At 45.3% G+C, this 19976-nt stretch overlaps 1 protein-coding gene across 8 annotated transcripts in view; it reads left to right on the top strand.

The window, feature by feature from the left end:
* Nucleotides 1-19976, top strand: part of PRC1 (protein regulator of cytokinesis 1) — a 53316-nt gene that overhangs the window by 990 nt on the left and 32350 nt on the right. For 4 of the 8 annotated variants that reach the window (XM_089664403.1, XM_089664404.1, XM_089664400.1 and 1 more), the window contains exons 1-2: nucleotides 12387-12554; nucleotides 19851-19976. The exon at nucleotides 19851-19976 is cut by the window's right edge and continues 7 nt beyond it. In XM_089664403.1, the coding sequence (XP_089520529.1) occupies nucleotides 12493-12554; nucleotides 19851-19976 (188 nt within the window). In that variant the 5' untranslated portion in view covers nucleotides 12387-12492. Of the gene's footprint in view, nucleotides 1-12385; nucleotides 12555-19850 lie in introns of those variants that run through there. The other 4 variants (XM_089664405.1, XM_089664402.1, XM_089664397.1 and 1 more) reach the window with 2 other exon arrangements.

The raw sequence follows: 19976 nt of genomic DNA, 5'->3' as shown, positions 1-19976 counted from the left end.
GGGGGGAACTACAACTCCCAGCATGCACTGCACTACAAGTCCCAGCATTGCTAGTCTGGTCATAGTGCCCCTATAGAGGACTGGCCCTGGGTTCTTTTCATGTCCCTTGTACTGTGTTGTTCTGATTAGCTGTGTGCAGAGCTCTGTAGTGTCTGTATATGGGGATTCCTCAACACAGGGGCCTGGGGGGAACTACAACTCCCAGCATTGCTAGTCTGGTCATAGTGCCCCCTATGCTGGAGGATTGACCCTGGGTGCTTGTCATGTCCCCTGTACTGTCTGTATTCTGATGAGCTGTGTGTAGAGCTCTGTAGTGTCTGTATATGGGGATTCCTAAACACAGGAGTTTTGGGAGGAACTACAACTCCCAGTATGCAGTGCACTACAAGTCCCAGCATGCACTACTCTCTCTGCTGGCCCTGTGCCCCACCCCTGATACCTGTCTGAGTTTCTCCCAGAGATAAAGAGACAATTGTTTCCATTCACTCCAGTGAAAGCTGTGAGATCAGATCCGGGTATTGTATGTAAACTGGTTGCTGCATTCCCATCTACCTGATGAGTCTGTGCTGTGTGTTCTCTCCTGGAGTCCCATAATGAAAGGACTGGAGGCACATTAGGCTTCAATATTATCATGCGTCTGTCAGTGCGGTTTAGATGTATTTTGGCCTCCTTTACACAGGATATGTTTCCCTGCCCCATGCAATGGCTGTATTTACCCACACAGGTGTTCCATGCATTACCACGTAGGCAGTTCCATTGATGTCAGTTGGGACACAGCCACCGCTCCTAATTTGACATCCATGTGGATGCACGGCCCCAAATGCACATTTTGTATTCAAAGCCGTGCACCTGCACTGATGTCACACTGGGAGCAGCGGCCGTGTCCATGCAGCCATTGATTCCCAAGTGACATGAATGGGACTGCCAGCACAAGTATGCATAGAACACTGGTACATCCCTGTGCAGGTAAACACGGCTCTCCCGAGGGGCACACATTCATACACCCTCTGTGAACAAGGCCTTTCATGTGTCTTTGTTTTGGCCAATGACTGCTGTGACATTATTGTTCCTAGGAAGAAGAGACTGGATTATAATCTCTTGCTGCCCAGGTAACATATATGTGAAGCAGCAACGAGGGTGAGCTTTAACACCCACATATACTAAATAAACGTGAAAGTCCATACAGTCCCAACCCCAAAAGTCAAATTATTCACCAGTGTCCTTAAATGGTCATTCAAAATTCCGATTCCAACAAAAGAAAAAACTCTAAAATCTTTCCTGTTGTGTAGGTGCAATTTTAATTCTTTTTAACTTGTGTAGGTGCAATTATTATTCTTAATGAAATCTGACATACTATACCATGAGAGGCTCCTCTACTTTTCTCCTACAGTTGCAAGAAAAAGTATGTGAACCCCTTGGGATTGCGTGGAGTTTTGCATGAATTGGGCATAAAATGTGCTCTGAACTTTCTCCATTTGTAGACAGTCTGTCTTACCGTGGACATATGAACATCAAGGCTTTTGGAGATACTTTTGTAACCCTTTCCAGCTTCATGCAAGTCAACAATTCTTGATCGTAGGTCTTCTGAGAGCTCTTTTCTGCGAGGCATGGTTCACATCACACAGTGCTTCTTGAAACCAGTAAACCCAAAACAGGTGTGTGTTTTTTAAGGGCAGGACAGCTGTCAGCAACACATCCAATATCATCACACTGATTGGAGTCAAGGTTGGCTCACTCCTGGCTCCAATTAGCTCTGGGAGAAGTCATTAAGCTAGGGCCTCACATACTTTTTCCTCCCTGCACTGTGAATGTTTACATGTTATGTGCAATTAAACCATGGCAACATCTAATGTTTGTGTAGTATTATGTTCAGCAGACTGTGTTCTTCTATTGTTGTAACTTAGATGACGTTCAGAGCACATTTTATGCCCAATTCATGCAAAACTCCACGAAATCCCAAGGGGTTCACATACTTTCTTGCAACTGTATATGAATAACAAATACATAGTCTCTTAAAGTTGCAGAAGCGCTACTTTGAGTTTGGTGTCCATTTGCCCATGTGTACAGGGTGTTATCAAATGGAACAGCAAAGTGATTGAGTCTCAACAGACATATGTGGGAGAGTGCCAGCTGGTGATATATAAGCACTGGTGGCTTCCTTTGAGGAAAAGGGGTCATCTATTTCCGGTGAGGGGTGTGCGCATCTGTCTGGTGGAGAGGAAGAGCTTATATTTTGTTCAGGTGTCACTACCTTTGTCAGCTTTTTGAATTTTGTTTGCACCAATCACACGAGATTGAGCACCTAATTTGGAACTGTTTGAATTTGTTATATAGATATTTAAGTTCTGTTTATGTGTTTGCACTTCTTGATATTTAGTTTCTTATATTTACTGGTGAGATATGAGAGCGTGGTCTGGTCTTGACAGGGTGTTGTATTAGAATTCAAGCTTCTCATAGTGACAGGCTGCTAGCAGCGGGATTGGTCTGTGCACATGTGCCCTCCACCCGCACTGAAATGCCAGGGCCTCATGCATCAGGGTTAAACGCCCAGTGTGAACAGGGCCATCAGCTGAAATGTAGTTAAATATTGTTTCTGCTATATGCAACCCCAGGGACATAACTCACCTGTAATGAAGGGTGACCGATGTCCAACTGGCTGCTGCATGTTATAGAAATCGTCTCCCCACTGCTCATGGGTCCTCCTCATATCACCAATGGTCTGGCAATGTAGGGGTCGTACTAACTGCTAGGAGTTTTTACTCTAAAGTGTATGTAAACGCTAACACGTTTCTCTTCTTTGCTCCCTTTTGGTCTTTTAAATATGCCGCTGAAAGTGTTTTATTATATGTTTGCTAGTGCAAAAAAAATTATATAATATACACACTATATTACCAAAAGTATTGGTCGGCCTGCCTTTACACGCACATGAGCTTTAATCCCCCCCCAGTCTTAGTCCGTAGGGTTCAATATTGGGTTGGACCCGCCCTTTGCAGTCATAACAGCTTCAACTCTTCTGGGAAGGCCGTCCACAAGGTTTAGGAGGGTGTCTATGGGAAGGTTTGACCATTCTTCCAGAAGCGCATTTGTGAGGTCAGGCACTGATGTCGGACAAGAAGGCCTGGATCGCAGTCTCCACTCTAATTCATCCCAAAGGTGTTCTATCAGGTTGAGGTCAGGACTCTGTGCAGGCCAGTCAAGTTCCTCCACCCCAAACTCACTCATCCATGTCTTTATGGACCTTGCTTTGTGCACTGGTGTGCAGTCATGTTGGAACGGGAAGGGGCCATCCCCAAACTGTTCCCACAACGTTGGGAGCTCAGATTGTCCAAAATGTCTTGGTATGCTGATTCCTTAAGAGTTCCCATCACTGGAACTAGGGGGCCAAGTCCAATCCCTGAAAAACAACCCCACACCATAATCCCCCCTCCACCAAACTTTACACTTGGCACAGTACAGTCAGGCAAGTACCGTTCTCCCAACTGCCAAACCCAGACACGTCCATCAGATTGCCAGACAGAGAGACATGATTCGTCACTCCAGAGAACACATCTCCACTGCTCTAGAGTCCAGTGGTGGCGTGCTTTACACCACTGCATCCGACACTTTGCATTGCACTTGGTGCTGTAAGGCTTGGATGCAGCTGCTCGGCCATGGAAACCCATTCCATGAAGCTCTCTACACACTGTTGTTGTGTTAATCTGAAGGCCACATGAAGTTTGGAGATCTTTAGCTATTGACTCTGCGGACAGTTGGTGACTTCTGTGCGCTTCAGCATGCCCTGACCCCGCTCTGTCATTTTACATGGCCTACCACTTGGTGGCTGAGTTGCTGTTGTTCCCAGTTGCTTCCACTTTGTTATAATCCCACTAACAGCTGACTGTGGAATATTTAGTAGCAAGGAAATGTCACAGATGGACTTATTGCACGTGTGGCAACCTATCACGGTACCACACCTGAATTCACTGAGCTCCTGAGAGCGACCCATTCTTTCACAAATGTTTGTAGAAGCAGTCTGCATGCCTAGGGGCTTGATTGTATACACCTGTGGCCATGGAGGGGATTGGAACACCTGAATCCAATGATTTGGAGGGCTGGCCCAATACGTTTGGCAATATTGTGTGTGTTGGTGTGTGTACACATTATTTGTTCATCCCAGACCTCTTGTGAGTTGCTAACTCCCCATACTCTCTCTGGTCTGGACTGTTATCAGTTAGCATTGTTACTTGCTATCTCTGTGGACTGTTATGTTGTTCTGACACAGCATTCTATAGGGGGGTGCAGCAACTTGGAGACCAGCCTGAGCATGGATATTTTACAGAACAATCATATGGTATTGCAAGTGTGTATAGAGGACAGGCCAGTGAATGACAGGATCTTCCTTCTATCATAAACCACTTTGCTTTCTGAAAAGGTCTACTACGCATTATATGAATGGAGGAGGTTGGCAAGTGGTGCAAGGACCCAGTGGCAGAAGGCAAATGACGCTGGTTGCATTACCAAGTGGCACTTGTTTTTAGGGTCATGTGTGTTTAGGGATGTATGCTGAGAAGGCAGAATTGCTGCATTCCAGGCATTTGTCTGTGATCTCAGGTCCATAAACATGAGATTTTCACACACATCCATCTCTAGGGTTTACAGAGAAAACATCCAGTGAGCAGCAGTTGTGTGGACAAAAAGGTCTTGATGTCAGAGGTCAGAGGAGAATGGGCAGGCTGGTTGCAGTGACTTTCAGATGGTAGGGTCAGAATTTGCTGTAAACATGAAACCAGGGTGGATTTGATTTAAATCACGATTTAAATCACTAGTCAGTAAGGCTTGATGTAAATCCTAGTTTTCTACATAAAGACTAATTCTTGCTGGTATAACTTTAATATACAAGTAGATGAAGATTTTTAGAATAACAACTTTTCATATTAGTTTTTTTATCCCCAGTTTAATAGGTTAATCATTCATATTTGGACAACTTTTCTGTTGTACTTAAGAAGGAGAAAAATAATCATTCCCTTAATAATAACAATTTAAATAGATTTATTCAACTGAAACAATAACATTCCAGCAGATGTGATTTGCTTAAACATCCATGTTTGGTAACTAATTTGGCTAAACAAAATATATATATTTTAAGAAACTTAGACTGTCAGCCCCTCCCTCCTCGCACTGTCAGCCCCTCCCTCCTCGCACTGTCAGCCCCTCCCTCCTCGCACTGTCAGCCCCTCCCTCCTCGCACTGTCAGCCCCTCCCTCCTCGCACTGTCAGCCCCTCCCTCCTCGCACTGTCAGCCCCTCCCTCCTCGCACTGTCAGCCCCTCCCTCCTCGCACTGTCAGCCCCTCCCTCCTCGCACTGTCAGCCCCTCCCTCCTCGCACTGTCAGCCCCTCCCTCCTCGCACTGTCAGCCCCTCCCTCCTCGCACTGTCAGCCCCTCCCTCCTCACACTTAGTTTCACTTCCTTCTTGTGCAGATCTATTCCACTCCAAACAATCAGAAAAATATTGTTTCTATTCTATTCACTGAACTTCTTGAAACTTAGCACTGAAGGGGTTGATTCTGTATTCATAGGTTTGTAGAAGTTAGGATGAAGGTCTTTTTCTTAACTCTGTTCATGTTATAACATTTTTGCTGTGAAGAGGCCTGTGATCTCCGCTGAGTCAAATTCAGTTTTGAGAACTGCAAAAGTAAACCAAACATCTGTGATAATATCTTGTAGGCCGAGAAACTGCCCAATAATCTTACAGAAACCTCTGGAAGAGCATGACATTGTGAATGGATTCATGGAATTTATTTATCAATAAAATAAACATATACAGCCTTATTCTACATAATTAAAAAACTAATCTTTATTTCATGATGGAATAACCTTTGGATGGTAATATATTTTCCTCAAAAAGCATTTTATTCAAAAAAAATCTGATTTAAATAACAAAAATCCGATTTTTTTTTTTATTTTTTATTTTTTTAAAAAAAATCATTGATTTTTATCCACCCTGCATGAAAGCATGGATCCATCCTGCCTTGTGTCAGCTCAGGTTGGTGGTGTAATGGTGTGGGGGGGATTTTCTTGGCATTACCAAGGAGTGTATTTCACAGACCTGTAATGTGGGATTGTCATTCTGTGAGTGTCCCCCGATCAGGTGTTTGCTGTGGCTCTACATGCCGAGGAATGCTGGTTCTTGGCTAACTATTAACACATTTATTTCCTAGCTATGTGTTGCTGTTCTCTGAGCTTTACAAGAAATGAATGGCATGTTGGTAACCAGTAATTGTTCTCCTTAAGTCAAACATATTGTGCATTTCCAGGACTGTATTGCTGTTAGAGGTCCAGGGAGAAGTAAGCTGTACTTGTTTACTGGCTACCAACAATGATTAAAAATGAGTTTTACTTTGTCTGCTTATTATACTTCACTTGTGCTAATTTGTAACTATTATTGTAACAATGACACATGTGAATGTTCTAGCAGCTTGATACTTTTGCCATCCCCATATTCTAATGATGTATTTTGAGCATTTCTTGCATTCCTCTTCTCAGAGCAGTCATACCTGGATATCAAATAAATTGGGGAACCATTTGTGAGATAAACATAGAAGCTGACTTGACCTGTGAATATTTTCCTGGCTGTCATGCTAACCCTCCTCCATTGATACCGAGTCACCAACCAGAACAAGTATACAGATAACCCAGGAGCCTGCATTCACTATATCTGATCTCCCAGGACCCTGCATTCACTATATCTGGTCTCCCCGGACCCTGCATTCACTATATCCGGTCTCCCCAGGACCCTGCGTTCACTCTATCCGGTCTCCCCGGACCCTGCGTTCACTCTATCCGGTCTCCCCGGACCCTGCGTTCACTCTATCCGGTCTCCCCGGACCCTGCGTTCACTCTATCCGGTCTCCCCGGACCCTGCGTTCACTCTATCCGGTCTCCCCGGACCCTGCGTTCACTCTATCCGGTCTCCCCGGACCCTGCGTTCACTCTATCCGGTCTCCCCGGACCCTGCGTTCACTCTATCCGGTCTCCCCGGACCCTGCGTTCACTCTATCCGGTCTCCCCGGACCCTGCGTTCACTCTATCCGGTCTCCCCGGACCCTGCGTTCACTCTATCCGGTCTCCCCGGACCCTGCGTTCACTCTATCCGGTCTCCCCGGACCCTGCGTTCACTCTCTCCGGTCTCCCCAGGACCCTGCGTTCACTCTCTCCGGTCTCCCCAGGACCCTGCGTTCACTCTCTCCGGTCTCCCCAGGACCCTGCGTTCACTCTCTCCGGTCTCCCCAGGACCCTGCGTTCACTCTCTCCGGTCTCCCCAGGACCCTGCGTTCACTCTCTCCGGTCTCCCCAGGACCCTGCGTTCACTCTCTCCGGTCTCCCCAGGACCCTGCGTTCACTCTCTCCGGTCTCCCCAGGACCCTGCGTTCACTCTCTCCGGTCTCCCCAGGACCCTGCGTTCACTCTCTCCGGTCTCCCCAGGACCCTGCGTTCACTCTCTCCGGTCTCCCCAGGACCCTGCGTTCACTCTCTCCGGTCTCCCCAGGACCCTGCGTTCACTCTCTCCGGTCTCCCCAGGACCCTGCGTTCACTCTCTCCGGTCTCCCCAGGACCCTGCGTTCACTCTCTCCGGTCTCCCACAGTACACACAACATAGAAATGCAATTATTTTATTAAACATAAACTGCTAAATACTTTCTTATCAACAGTTTATACCAGTCTTGTGACTTCTATCAGTGTTCAGCAGAGCACTGGTTAAAGCTTGTAGAAGGGGTTTTCATTGTCCCCTGTTTGTCTTATGAGGCTGAAGGACTCCTAACCCTCTGTCTGGACAGTGCTGATTGGCTGTGTGTTGATCACGTGCACTCTCCCCCAAAAAAAAAACCTCTCTAGCAATACACACCAAACTGAGCATGTGCAGCTCGCCCCAAGGCCCTGTTCTATCAGCAGATGGTTTAGGGACGCTCAGAGATGACAGGCTCAAACAGCCTTTTTACATAATGCCGAGGATTAACCCCTTAGGTTCCACAGTGAGTATAACAAGCATGCTTTACTGCATATACAGACTGATTTTACTGCTGTGGGCTTAGTAACACTTTGAGCTTGCCATACATGTTGTGTGTGGGTTTCCCCCCCCCCCCCCCCCAACAGACAGATTCCTCTATCCACTCTAACAAGGGTGATGCATGAAATCCCCTCCACAAGAGAGTTGTCTTCTGATAGTGGCACTTGCCATTGTCAGAATACACCGATCACTGGCTATACCTGCTTGGCTGCATGTTCATTGTCATTGGTGTAATCGATTTTTGATAGATATATATATAAAAAGCAGACCCCGGGATGTACACCATTTGGAAAAAAAAAAACTTATATATATATGAGAGAGAGAGAATTTTTTTTTTTTCCCCAAATGGTGTACATCCTGGGGTCTGCTTTTGAGGTCCCACTGCATTATATTGGGGACTATGCCTTCTGTGCTTGCAGATCAGGGGTAAAGCATCTACACTTGGGGTCACCAATTCAGAATCTGGCCGATACTTCTCCCAAACCTTCATGTGAACTGTCTGTGCTGACTGAGCACTCTTCTGGTTTGGACACTTGTTGCGGCATGTCAGGTACTCACGGGTAAACTTGGTCAGTCATTTTTAGCACACAATTTTTAAGAGGTAATTGTTTTCTTTGCTAACTTTGTAAACATTTGTGAACCATATATATTTCATGTTAACGTCAGATTTTCTTTTCTAAAGTGATAAATCAACTGTTTCTACGTTCACTTTGTTTAGTTTTTGGGGTTTTATTTCTGTTTGTTTGTTTTTTTTTTTTACGTTTATAGATCTTTTTATTTGATATGTCATCAGTTCCTGCATGATTTTGAACTGGTAAAATAATCCCATAATCATGTACTACTGCTTTGTTACTGGGCACAATCGGGAGACATGGATTCAATCATACTAGTTATTGTCTGACACATTACTACATCCAATCTAATTCTGTAGTGCTGGTAGTTCTGTAGTTCTTGGATTTTTCAGGCGTAGTTCTCTGTTGTGGAATAATACAAAATATAAAGTGCCAAACATTCACACCTGAGCAGAGTGATATTTCAGGAGTTTTATTTGAGTTTTCTTGGGTGTTTTTGCAAGTGTAGACAGGCATTTTTATATGAAACCGTTCCAAAGGTAGCCATGGCACCCTGAGGTAAATGACCAGCTGCTCACCCGCAAACAGATCAGTATAAATCCAAAACTGATTTAGAGGCGCTCACAAGACCTCTTGAGGAAGATAGACTGAGCTTCATCGTAATGTTGATGATAGAAACCCTGCTGGTTTTGATCTTCCACTTCTGAAAGACCCATGAGTGCCTCTAAACCAATTTTGGATTTATATGGCATTTCTACATGTGTATTCACGATTTCAGGCTTTTTGTTTTAAGCCAATGGAAATCACTAGGGGGAGGGGATCAGGTAATATATGCAAAAAAACGCTCAAATCAAGTGTTTTCAGTAGTGGTGCACTGAAATGAAAATTCTGGTGCCGAAAACGAAAATTCAAAATGCACTTGGCCGAAAATCGAAATGCTCAGTTTTAAAAAAGTTTATATATTGGGGCAAAAATACATTTTAATTAACAAAAACAATTTATACCCCTTCTTTTTTTTTTTTTGAATATGAAAGAGGATGTTACGGCGAGTAAATAGATACCCAACATATCACGCTTTAAAGTGGAGTGCCACTCGACCTATCAAAAAATAAAAGTCAGCAGCTGCAAAAACTGTAGCTGCTGACTTTTAAAAAACAGCCACTTACCTGTCCCTCAGTTCCGTGGTGTGTCCCCCGCAGCTCGTTTCACCAGCCGTCCTGTATTTCAGGAGGCCGGCATCTTCACTGTGGGCACCCGGCTGTGATAGCTTGCGGCTTCACAGCCAGGTACTGACTGCACATGTGCGAGTAGTGCTGCGCTTCACGAATGGTCCTGAAGTCTTCTGGGACCTGTCAAATGTCCTAAAAGACTACAGGGAGGGAGGGAGGACACCTTCCGCTTCCAATCGCCTAGGCGATCGGACCAGAAGTGGGAGCGGGTACCAGTCAGATTCGATTACCCGCTCCCCCCCCCCCGTTCCCCAAAGGTACCAATCCTTAATGGGAAGCAGTCCTTAAGGCGGACCTTCCCCTTTTGGGTGGAGCTCCGCTTTAAAGTTGTTGACACTCGTGGAATGGCATGAAACTGTGGTACTTAAAAATCTCCATGGGTGATGCTTTAAAAATGTCTACAGGTTAGCAGTGTAGCATTAGAGGAGGCCTAGTGCTAGAATCATTGCTCTTGCTCTGACGTTCGAGGCAATACCTGTGTGTTTACATATGTGGGCATGGCCTACGTATACGTTCATTACTATGTGTGAGCACGGGGGCACTTTAAACTTTTTTAAAAAAAATTTATGATTTTATTTTATTTTTTGCACTGTCCCTTTTTAAGAAAAATAAATCCCTTTTATTCTTATCACAAGAAATACATGCATCCCTTGTGCTAGAAATAATTAGTGACAGGTCCTCTTTATGGAGAGATATGGGGTCAATAAGACCCCACATCTCTCCTCTGCAATGTAAAGCATTGGAGCAAAAAAAGCATTGACCTAGTGCTTTAAATAAAAAAAAATTAAAAAAATGGCTGGAATGGGAAGTGACATTGTTCCGGTCCTTTAAGGGCATAGAGATGAGTGGTGGCCATCTTTCCTTCACTCATCTCTATGCCCAGCACCAGGATCGATGGTCTCAGGTAAGGCTGAGAACTACCAAGCAGCGGCAGCGAGGGGCGGGGTTTTTTCGGCATCGGTATTGTTGCTTTTTTTTTTCTCAATTCGGCCAAAATGTTTTGGCCATCGAAATTTCAGTGCCTCCCTAGTTTTAAGGCATTCCCGTTGAAAATTGATGGGACCAGAAATGCTCAATTGTGCCTGAAAATCAGCTCATGTACTTTCTGGATTGACAGGCGTTCAGCTACAAGTGACGGGACACTTCGTTGAACAAGGGCTATAGAAAGCAATGGGTTTTTGCTTGTTGAGCGGTTTTTAGGCTACAAGCCTCTCAGGTGTGAATGGGTCCTCTGTTGATGTGGAATAGCACTTTTCTTTCCAAACGGCCCAGTGATCTCATCCTCTCAATGTAAGCAGTCTGAGGGTGGGGCAGCGACTACTTGTTCTGCATTTGAATTCCAGTGTGATGCAGTCACATCTTAACTGACATTTACAAGATGCAAAATCATTGGGCAAAGGGTGCCGTCCAAACTGTTTTCCATTGCTATGTCATTCTGGTTTTTTAGCTTTCAGTCATCAGAAATACACGGCACGGTGATCACTAATGCCTGTGTGTTTCCTGCAGCTCAGCAGTGTTCTTGCCTGGAACCCCCGGTCACATCAAAGCCGATTTTTTTTTTTTTTTTTTTTTTTTTTTTTTTTTTTTTTTTAATCGTGCAACTTACAGTGAAGTCGCACAATTTCAAAATCGGGTGACCTGCTGATTTTCCTTGCAATTTGCAAGATATCTGACACAGATGTCTATGCAAATCGCACGAAAAGTCATGCAAGCATTAATTTAGAAATGACCGCTCTAATAGCAGACGTTAGGGTGCGACTTGGTCTACGATTTGCAAGTCGCCTGGCATGCCAGATCACACCCGATGTGACCAGGGCTTAATGTTTTAGGCACGGCTGACAATTCTCTCTGGGCTGGACAAATTCCACAGCTGGGAACTTGAATAAGAATATTTTTGTTATGTTTCAAAGGAAACTTGTCACTGAAGGTGATCTAAACCATAAATCAGTGTGGTGCATACTTTCAATGCAATAAATCATACCATAGTGAGCTATTAGTAACACAATTCAGTGCTACAAATTCATTAAATGCATAACGTGCAAAGCAGGGTGGATTCGATTTAAATCACTAGTCAGTAAGGCTTGATTTAAATCCTAGTTTTCTACATAAAGACTACCGTATTTTCCGGCGTATAAGACGACTGGGTGTATAAGACGACCCCCCTACTTTTCCTGTTAAAATATAGGCTTTGGGCTATACTCGCCGTATAAGACTACCCCCCTCTACCAACCAATCACGGCAAGCGATGTACCAGTATTTTCTGTGCACACTGCATACAAAACCTGCTTGGATTGGGTGGGTCAGCTCTCCCTGTCTCCAAGATGATCTGAGAACTGCCACAGTTATTAATATATAATAATTAATGTTAATTACCGTATTTCCTGCAAGGTACTGCCTAGCTGACGCTTCTGCGCATGTCTTCGGCAGCAGTAGACGATCGCTGATCACCATTCCTCACAGAACTGCATGAGACGTCGGAAGCAGCCGTTCAGTGCTCGATTGAGCTTGACTGAAACTGTGATATGCAGAGAAGGGATACACATCGGGTAGCAGCAAGAAGACGCTTCTGCAAATGTCACAGTTTCAGTCAAGCTCAATCGAGCACTGAACGTCTGCATCCGACGTCTCATGCAGTTCTGCGAGGAATGGTGATCAGCGATCATCTGCTGCCGAAGACATGCGCAGAAGCGTCAGCTCGGAAGTACAGGTAAGGTTTCAGCACAACACCCGGCGTATAAGACGACCCCCGACTTTGTAGAAGATTTCCAGGGGTTAAAAAGTCGTCTTATACGCCGGAAAATACGGTAATTCTTGCTGCTATAACTTTAATATACAAGTAGATGAAGATTTTTAGAATAACAACTTTTCATAATAGTTTTTTTATCCCCAGTTTAATAGGTTAATCATTCATATTTGGACAACTTTTCTGTTGTACTTAGGAAGGAGAAAAATAATCATTCCCTTAATAATAACAATTTAAATAGATTTATTCAACTGAAACAATAACATTCCAGCAGATGTGATTTGCTTAAACATCCATGTTTGTTAACTAATTTGGCTAAACAAAATATATATATTTTAAGAAACTTAGACTGTCAGCCCCTCCCTCCTCGCACTGTCAGCCCCTCCCTCCTCGCACTGTCAGCCCCTCCCTCCTCGCACTGTCAGCCCCTCCCTCCTCGCACTGTCAGCCCCTCCCTCCTCGCACTGTCAGCCCCTCCCTCCTCGCACTGTCAGCCCCTCCCTCCTCGCACTGTCAGCCCCTTCCTCCTCACACTTAGTTTCACTTTCTTCTTGTGCAGATCTATTCCACTCCAAACAATCAGAAAAATATTGTTTCTATTCTATTCACTGAACTTCTTGAAATTTAGCACTGAAGGGGTTGATTCTGTATTCATAGGTTTGTAGAAGTTAGGATGAAGGTCTTTTTCTTAACTCTGTTCATGTTATAACATTTTTGCTGTGAAGAAGAGGCATGTGATCTCCGCTGAGTCAAATTCAGTTTTGAGAACTGCAAAAGTAAACCAATCATCTGTGATAATATCTTGTAGGCAGAGAAACTGCCCAATAATCTTACAAAAACCTCTGGAAGAGCCTGACATTGTGAATGGATTCATGGAATTTATTTACCAAAAAAATTAAACATATACAGCCTTATTCTACATAATTAAAAAACTAATCTTTATTTCATGATGGAATAACCTTTGGATGGTAATATATTTTCCTCAAAAAGCATTTCTATTAAAAAAAATCCGATTTAAATCAAAAAAATCCGATTTTTTTTTTTTTTTTTTTTTTTTTTTTTTTTTTTTTTTTTTTTTTTTTTTATCATTGATTTTTATCCACCCTGGTGCAAAGACAGAATAATAAAGTGTTTTTCTAAACAACCATGTATGTGTCTTCTATTACAAATGTATAAATAACCTCCTAGCATTCTACGATAATATCCTTCAATAAATAATTATGTGGTGATGTGAAACATAAACGTATCTCATATACACAAATGAGTAAAATATGGAGAAATTGAAAGCAAAGTCCCAGTGCTACAACAGAATAAAAAACAGGATTAAAAAGTCCACTAATACCACACCGTGTAATAGTTCACCATATACTATCTGCACTTTATGCACGTTTGTGTGTGCATACATATGTGGGGGGTCTTGAAAAATATGGGGGTGGTATATGCTTGGGTGTAACTTCCATTTTAAAAAAAAAAAAGGCCAATTTCCAGCTTTCAGCGCTGTCACACTTTGAATGACAATTGCACGGTCATGCAACACTGTACCCATATGAAATTTTTATCATTTGTTTGAGACAGGTAGAGCTTTATTTTGGTGGTATTTATTCACCTCTGGGATTTTTATTTTTTCTCAAACCAAAAACCACTGAAAATTTTGAAAGAAAAACGTTTTTTTCTTACTTTTTGTTATACAATTTTGTAAATACCGTATTTTTCGCTCCATAAGACGCACCTGACCATAAGACGCACCTAGGTTTTAGAGGCAGAAAACAGGAAAAAAAAAATTCTGAACTAATGGACTGCAGACACAGTATAGGGGATGACCAGAGACTGCGGACACAGTACAGGGGATGACCAGAGACTGCGGACACAGTACAGGAGATGGACCAGAGACTGCGGACACAGTACAGGAGATGGACCAGAGACTGCGGACACAGTACAGGAGATGGACCAGAGACTGCGGACACAGTACAGGAGATGGACCAGAGACTGCGGACACAGTACAGGAGATGGACCAGAGACTGCGGACACAGTACAGGAGATGGACCAGAGACTGCGGACACAGTACAGGAGATGGACCAGAGACTGCGGACACAGTACAGGAGATGGACCAGAGACTGCGGACACAGTACAGGAGATGGACCAGAGACTGCGGACACAGTACAGGAGATGGACCAGAGACTGCGGACACAGTACAGGAGATGGACCAGAGACTGCGGACACAGTACAGGAGATGGACCAGAGACTGCGGACACAGTACAGGAGATGGACCAGAGACTGCGGACACAGTACAGGAGATGGACCAGAGACTGCGGACACAGTACAGGAGATGGACCAGAGACTGCGGACACAGTACAGGAGATGGACCAGAGACTGCGGACACAGTACAGGAGATGGACCAGAGACTGCGGACACAGTACAGGAGATGGACCAGAGACTGCGGACACAGTACAGGAGATGGACCAGAGACTGCGGACACAGTACAGGAGATGGACCAGAGACTGCGGACACAGTACAGGAGATGGACCAGAGACTGCGGACACAGTACAGGAGATGGACCAGAGACTGCGGACACAGTACAGGAGATGGACCAGAGACTGCGGACACAGTACAGGAGATGGACCAGAGACTGCGGACACAGTACAGGAGATGGACCAGAGACTGCGGACACAGTACAGGAGATGGACCAGAGACTGCGGACACAGTACAGGAGATGGACCAGAGACTGCGGACACAGTACAGGAGATGGACCAGAGACTGCGGACACAGTACAGGAGATGGACCAGAGACTGCGGACACAGTACAGGAGATGGACCAGAGACTGCGGACACAGTACAGGAGATGGACCAGAGACTGCGGACACAGTACAGGAGATGGACCAGAGACTGCGGACACAGTACAGGAGATGGACCAGAGACTGCGGACACAGTACAGGAGATGGACCAGAGACTGCGGACACAGTACAGGAGATGGACCAGAGACTGCGGACACAGTACAGGAGATGGACCAGAGACTGCGGACACAGTACAGGAGATGGACCAGAGACTGCGGACACAGTACAGGAGATGGACCAGAGACTGCGGGGACAGTACAGGAGATGGACCAGAGACTGCGGGGACAGTACAGGAGATGGACCAGAGACTGCGGGGACAGTACAGGAGATGGACCAGAGACTGCGGGGACAGTACAGGAGATGGACCAGAGACTGCGGGGACAGTACAGGAGATGGACCAGAGACTGCGGGGACAGTACAGGAGATGGACCAGAGACTGCGGACACAGTACAGGAGATGGACCAGAGACTGCGGACACAGTACAGGAGATGGACCAGAGACTGCGGACAGCACAGGGATGACCAGAGACTGCGGATAGTACAGGGGATGACTGCTGACCTTTGGGGAGGGGGGGGGGGGGCGGGTACCTGAATTTGACAGATACCCGCTCCCACTTCTGCAGAATTGTTCTTTCATCTTACCTGTTCCTCGATCCAGCCGCGCGCTGTCTTCCCGGCTTCTGTAATGGCGCTCGGCATGACAGCCGGGTGCCCAGTGCGCATGAGCGAGAAGCACTTGCGCTTTGTGATTGGTCCGGCGGCTTCTGGGATCTGTCATGTGTCCCAGGTGCCGCCTTACCATTCACAAAAAGCACCGCTTCCTGCACATGCGCACTTGGCACCCGGCTGTCATGCCCACACTACAGAAGCCGGGAAGACCGCGCCGCTGGATAGAGGAACGGGTAAGATGAAAGAACAACTCCACGGAAGTAAGAGAGGGTACCTGTCAAATTCAGGTACCCGCTCCCCCCCCCCTCCCCAAAGGTCAGCAGTCATCTCTAAGGTCCCACTGTAGAGCTGAGCGGCCGGCCCGGTATTCTGACACGGTGGCAGTGGAAATACCGGACCGGCTGCTCCATATTCGCTCCATAAGACGCACTGACATTTTCCCCCCCTTTTTTTGGGGAAAAAAGTGCGTCTTATGGAGCGAAAAATACGGTAAGTGATTTTTCTCCTTCACTGATGTACGATAATGAGGCTGCAGTGATGAACACTAATAGGCTGCACTGATGGACACTGATAGGTGGCACTGATGAGGAGGCACTGGTAGGTTGCACTGATGGGCATTGACAGGCATCACTGATACGCAGCACGGATATGCGGCACTGACTGGCAGCACTGATGGGTGACATTGAAAGGCAGCTCAGATGGGCACTGATATGTGGCATTGATGTGGCACTGATGAGCACTGACTGCTGGCACTGATGGACACTGACAGGTGGCACTTCTGGGGCCACACTGATCATCAGGACACACTGATCATCAGTGCCCATGTCCCCTCCGCGGAAAGCCGATTACCGGCTCTCCTCACCTCTCGAGCTGTCAGCGTGACAGCTCGAGAGGAGAGAAATGCCGATAACCAGCTTTTCTGTGTTTACATGTGGTCAGCTGTGATTGGACACAGCTGATCACATGAGCGAGCCGACATCTTCGGCTCTTTCCGTGATCGGACACAGCGCACCGGCGATCGCCGCGCATGCGCGGTGAGAATGGAAGGACGTCATATGACGTCCTATCAGAACGAGAGAACTACGTTGCGCCCGTCATTGCACTATATGGCAGGTGGAAGGTGGTTAATCACATAAGGGACAAAAAGCCCCCTCTGTGATGATTTTTGGTGACAGGTTGTCTTTTTTGAGACCTCCAGGGTCAAAAACACCCTGGATGCATTCCCCTGAATGTAATGCAGTGCACATTGCACTGCATTACATTCTTTCCCGGCCTTGATGGCCGGGAAATCTTTGAACGGGGACCCAGAAGTGGCATCATAACATAACTTCTGGGTCAGGTCGAGAAAGGGAGGGGAGCGGATGTGTCCGTCTTCTCCCTCCCCTCTAGCCGACTGCAGAGGCCAGGCCCGCAGATGGGCAGGCAGAGGCCGGGAGACAGTGGGCAGTTCACGCGGGGAGAGGGGGGAGTGGAGGCTGGCACTGTGTGGAAGCAATCGGCAGCAGCACTACCGCCCGAATGCTTCCACATGACAGGTGAGCCCTGCTGCTTGCATGCAGCAGGGCTGAAGGATTTAAAAAAAAAAAAACTACATGTCTTGCGCCCGAAACTACATGCCTCGGGTGATATAAATTCAACATCCCTATCTATGGTGTCCAGCAATGAGCACAGGTCCCACCAGAGGGTGTCAGGCCACCCTCATGAAGTCTGTTTCTGATTGTTTGGTCAGAGACATTTACACCAGTGGCCTGCTGGAGGTCATTTTGTAGGGCTCTGGCAGTGCTCATCCTGTTCCTCCTTGCACAAAGGAGCAGATACAGGTGAAACTCAAAAAATTAGAATATCGTGCAAAAGTTCATTTATTTCAGTAATGCAACTTAAAAGGTGAAACTAATATATGAGATAGACTCATTACATGCAAAGCAAGATAGTTCAAGCCGTGATTTGTCATAATTGTGATGATTATGGCCTCCACCTGTAAAACCATTCCTGTTTTGGGGGTCGTCTCATTGTTGCCCATCTAGTGCACCTGTTGTTAATTTCATTAATACCAAAGCAGCTGAAAATGATTAACAACCCCCTCTGCTACTTAACTGACCAGATTAATATCCCCGGAGTTTCATTAACTTGATTCTATACTCTGATTAAAAAGAGTTCCTTTCATTTTTTTTGAGCAGTGTATATCTATCATACCCATAAAGTGACCAATCAAAATCATATATAACTAAAAATGACAAAACTGTTACTATTTACGGTATATATTCAACAAAGAGCTATATTGTTATTAAAAATTCTTGTATGTGCAAAGTCCACAGTTTTAGATTATAGATCTTCTTTCCACATATATACACCACCATGTATTTCAAAGATCCTTCAAGGAATCAAGTATTATCGAACTGATGGAAAAATTGCTTTACACCACTACCATATTGTGCTAGCTTCAACTCCCCAGAACATGTTGCTGGTAAAGTTATAAACCAGCCACCAAGCCTTCCCTCTGGGAGTTCTCTGTATCAGAGTCAGAACAGCGGGAGCTCCAGAATCATGGGAGTGTAAATACCGTCATATACAGCAAGGAAGAGAGAGAGCTGGCATAGTGTAAAACCGTCAACATTGCTTTATTAAAATAATGTTAAAAGCCACTCACATTTTTCAGCGTCATCACCGACACTAGTATAACCAGCTTAAATATGTATCAAGATGTCGCCCCGGCTGTGTCACTATGCCACAAGCGTTCCCGATGTGCGTGGTGACGTCACGTCCTAGAATTTTTGTTACAAATGGTATTTTTTGAATCTATAAATAGTAACATGGTTTTGTCATTTTTAGTTATATATGATTTTGACTGGTCAATTTATGGGTATGAGATATATATTAAACCCCCCCCCCCCCTTCCAATTCTCTGATCTCCTGCTAGCCAGTTCCTCTCCAAGTCCTGTAAGCTGCCTTCCTCCACCACAGTTATTCACTGACTTCAGCTGACAGTCTGGGGAGCCTGCAGCCTTCCTCCTCCAGTCTTCTACTGGCTGATTAAACTCTTCAGATCCTGGCAGCCACTCTCCTTTACTTCACACAAACTAACTCCAGCTACTTCCCAACTGCCTATTTGAGGGGAGTGTATGATGAGTGTGCAGGTGGGTTACACATAGCAGGTAAGTATGTTCCCAGCCTGTGTGCATTGCAGTTTTGACAGGGGGGTACTACTAGCATCAACACAATAGGGCTTACAGGGGGAATGGCAGCAATGAATACTGACAAGGGGAGATGCAGGGGAATGCATTCCATACAGTATCTCCTGTCAGCAGGGCTGGGCCAGGGGCTTGACAAAAAACAAAGGGAAAACAGGTATGCTGTACATAGGCGTGGCATTCTGTATGTCCTAGCAGGGATCTCGGGCACAAATTGACCACGCCAGCATACGTCCTCTTCTGTGCTTGGCGTGGTCAGTTTGAAGTGGGAACCAACAAGAACTGGCAGGAATATCAGGTATAATTGGTAGCATTGGGCCACAAAATGAAAAGGTTACAGGCTGCAATTAGTAACTGGTATGTGATTTTGTTTTTTTAATTTTTGGGATAAAATACACTCTAATGAAAACCAAGAAACTGATTTTACTGTAAGTACAAAATCGTGTTTTTGTTTTTATGGATTCATTAAAATGTCTGGAAAAAGGGATTTTATACATATTTGCAAATGGCGTTTTTATATTACATTTTAGCTTCCCAAATACTTATCTCCCCCCATCTTTTCTCTTTTACTTAGTGAGGCAATTGCTGCAGAGTCTGTAGCATGCTTGAACTCTGCATTAACCCGTCTTCGGGATATATGGGAGGAAATTGGAATCCCAGAAGACCAACGGCTACAGAGGACTGATGCTGTAAAGCGGCA

Source organism: Staurois parvus, unplaced genomic scaffold (assembly GCF_062004578.1).
Source record: "Staurois parvus isolate SC_StPar_1 unplaced genomic scaffold, SC_StPar_1.0 ptg001912l, whole genome shotgun sequence".
NCBI lineage: Eukaryota > Metazoa > Chordata > Amphibia > Anura > Ranidae > Staurois > Staurois parvus.
This window is presented reverse-complemented; position numbering and strand designations above follow the sequence as displayed.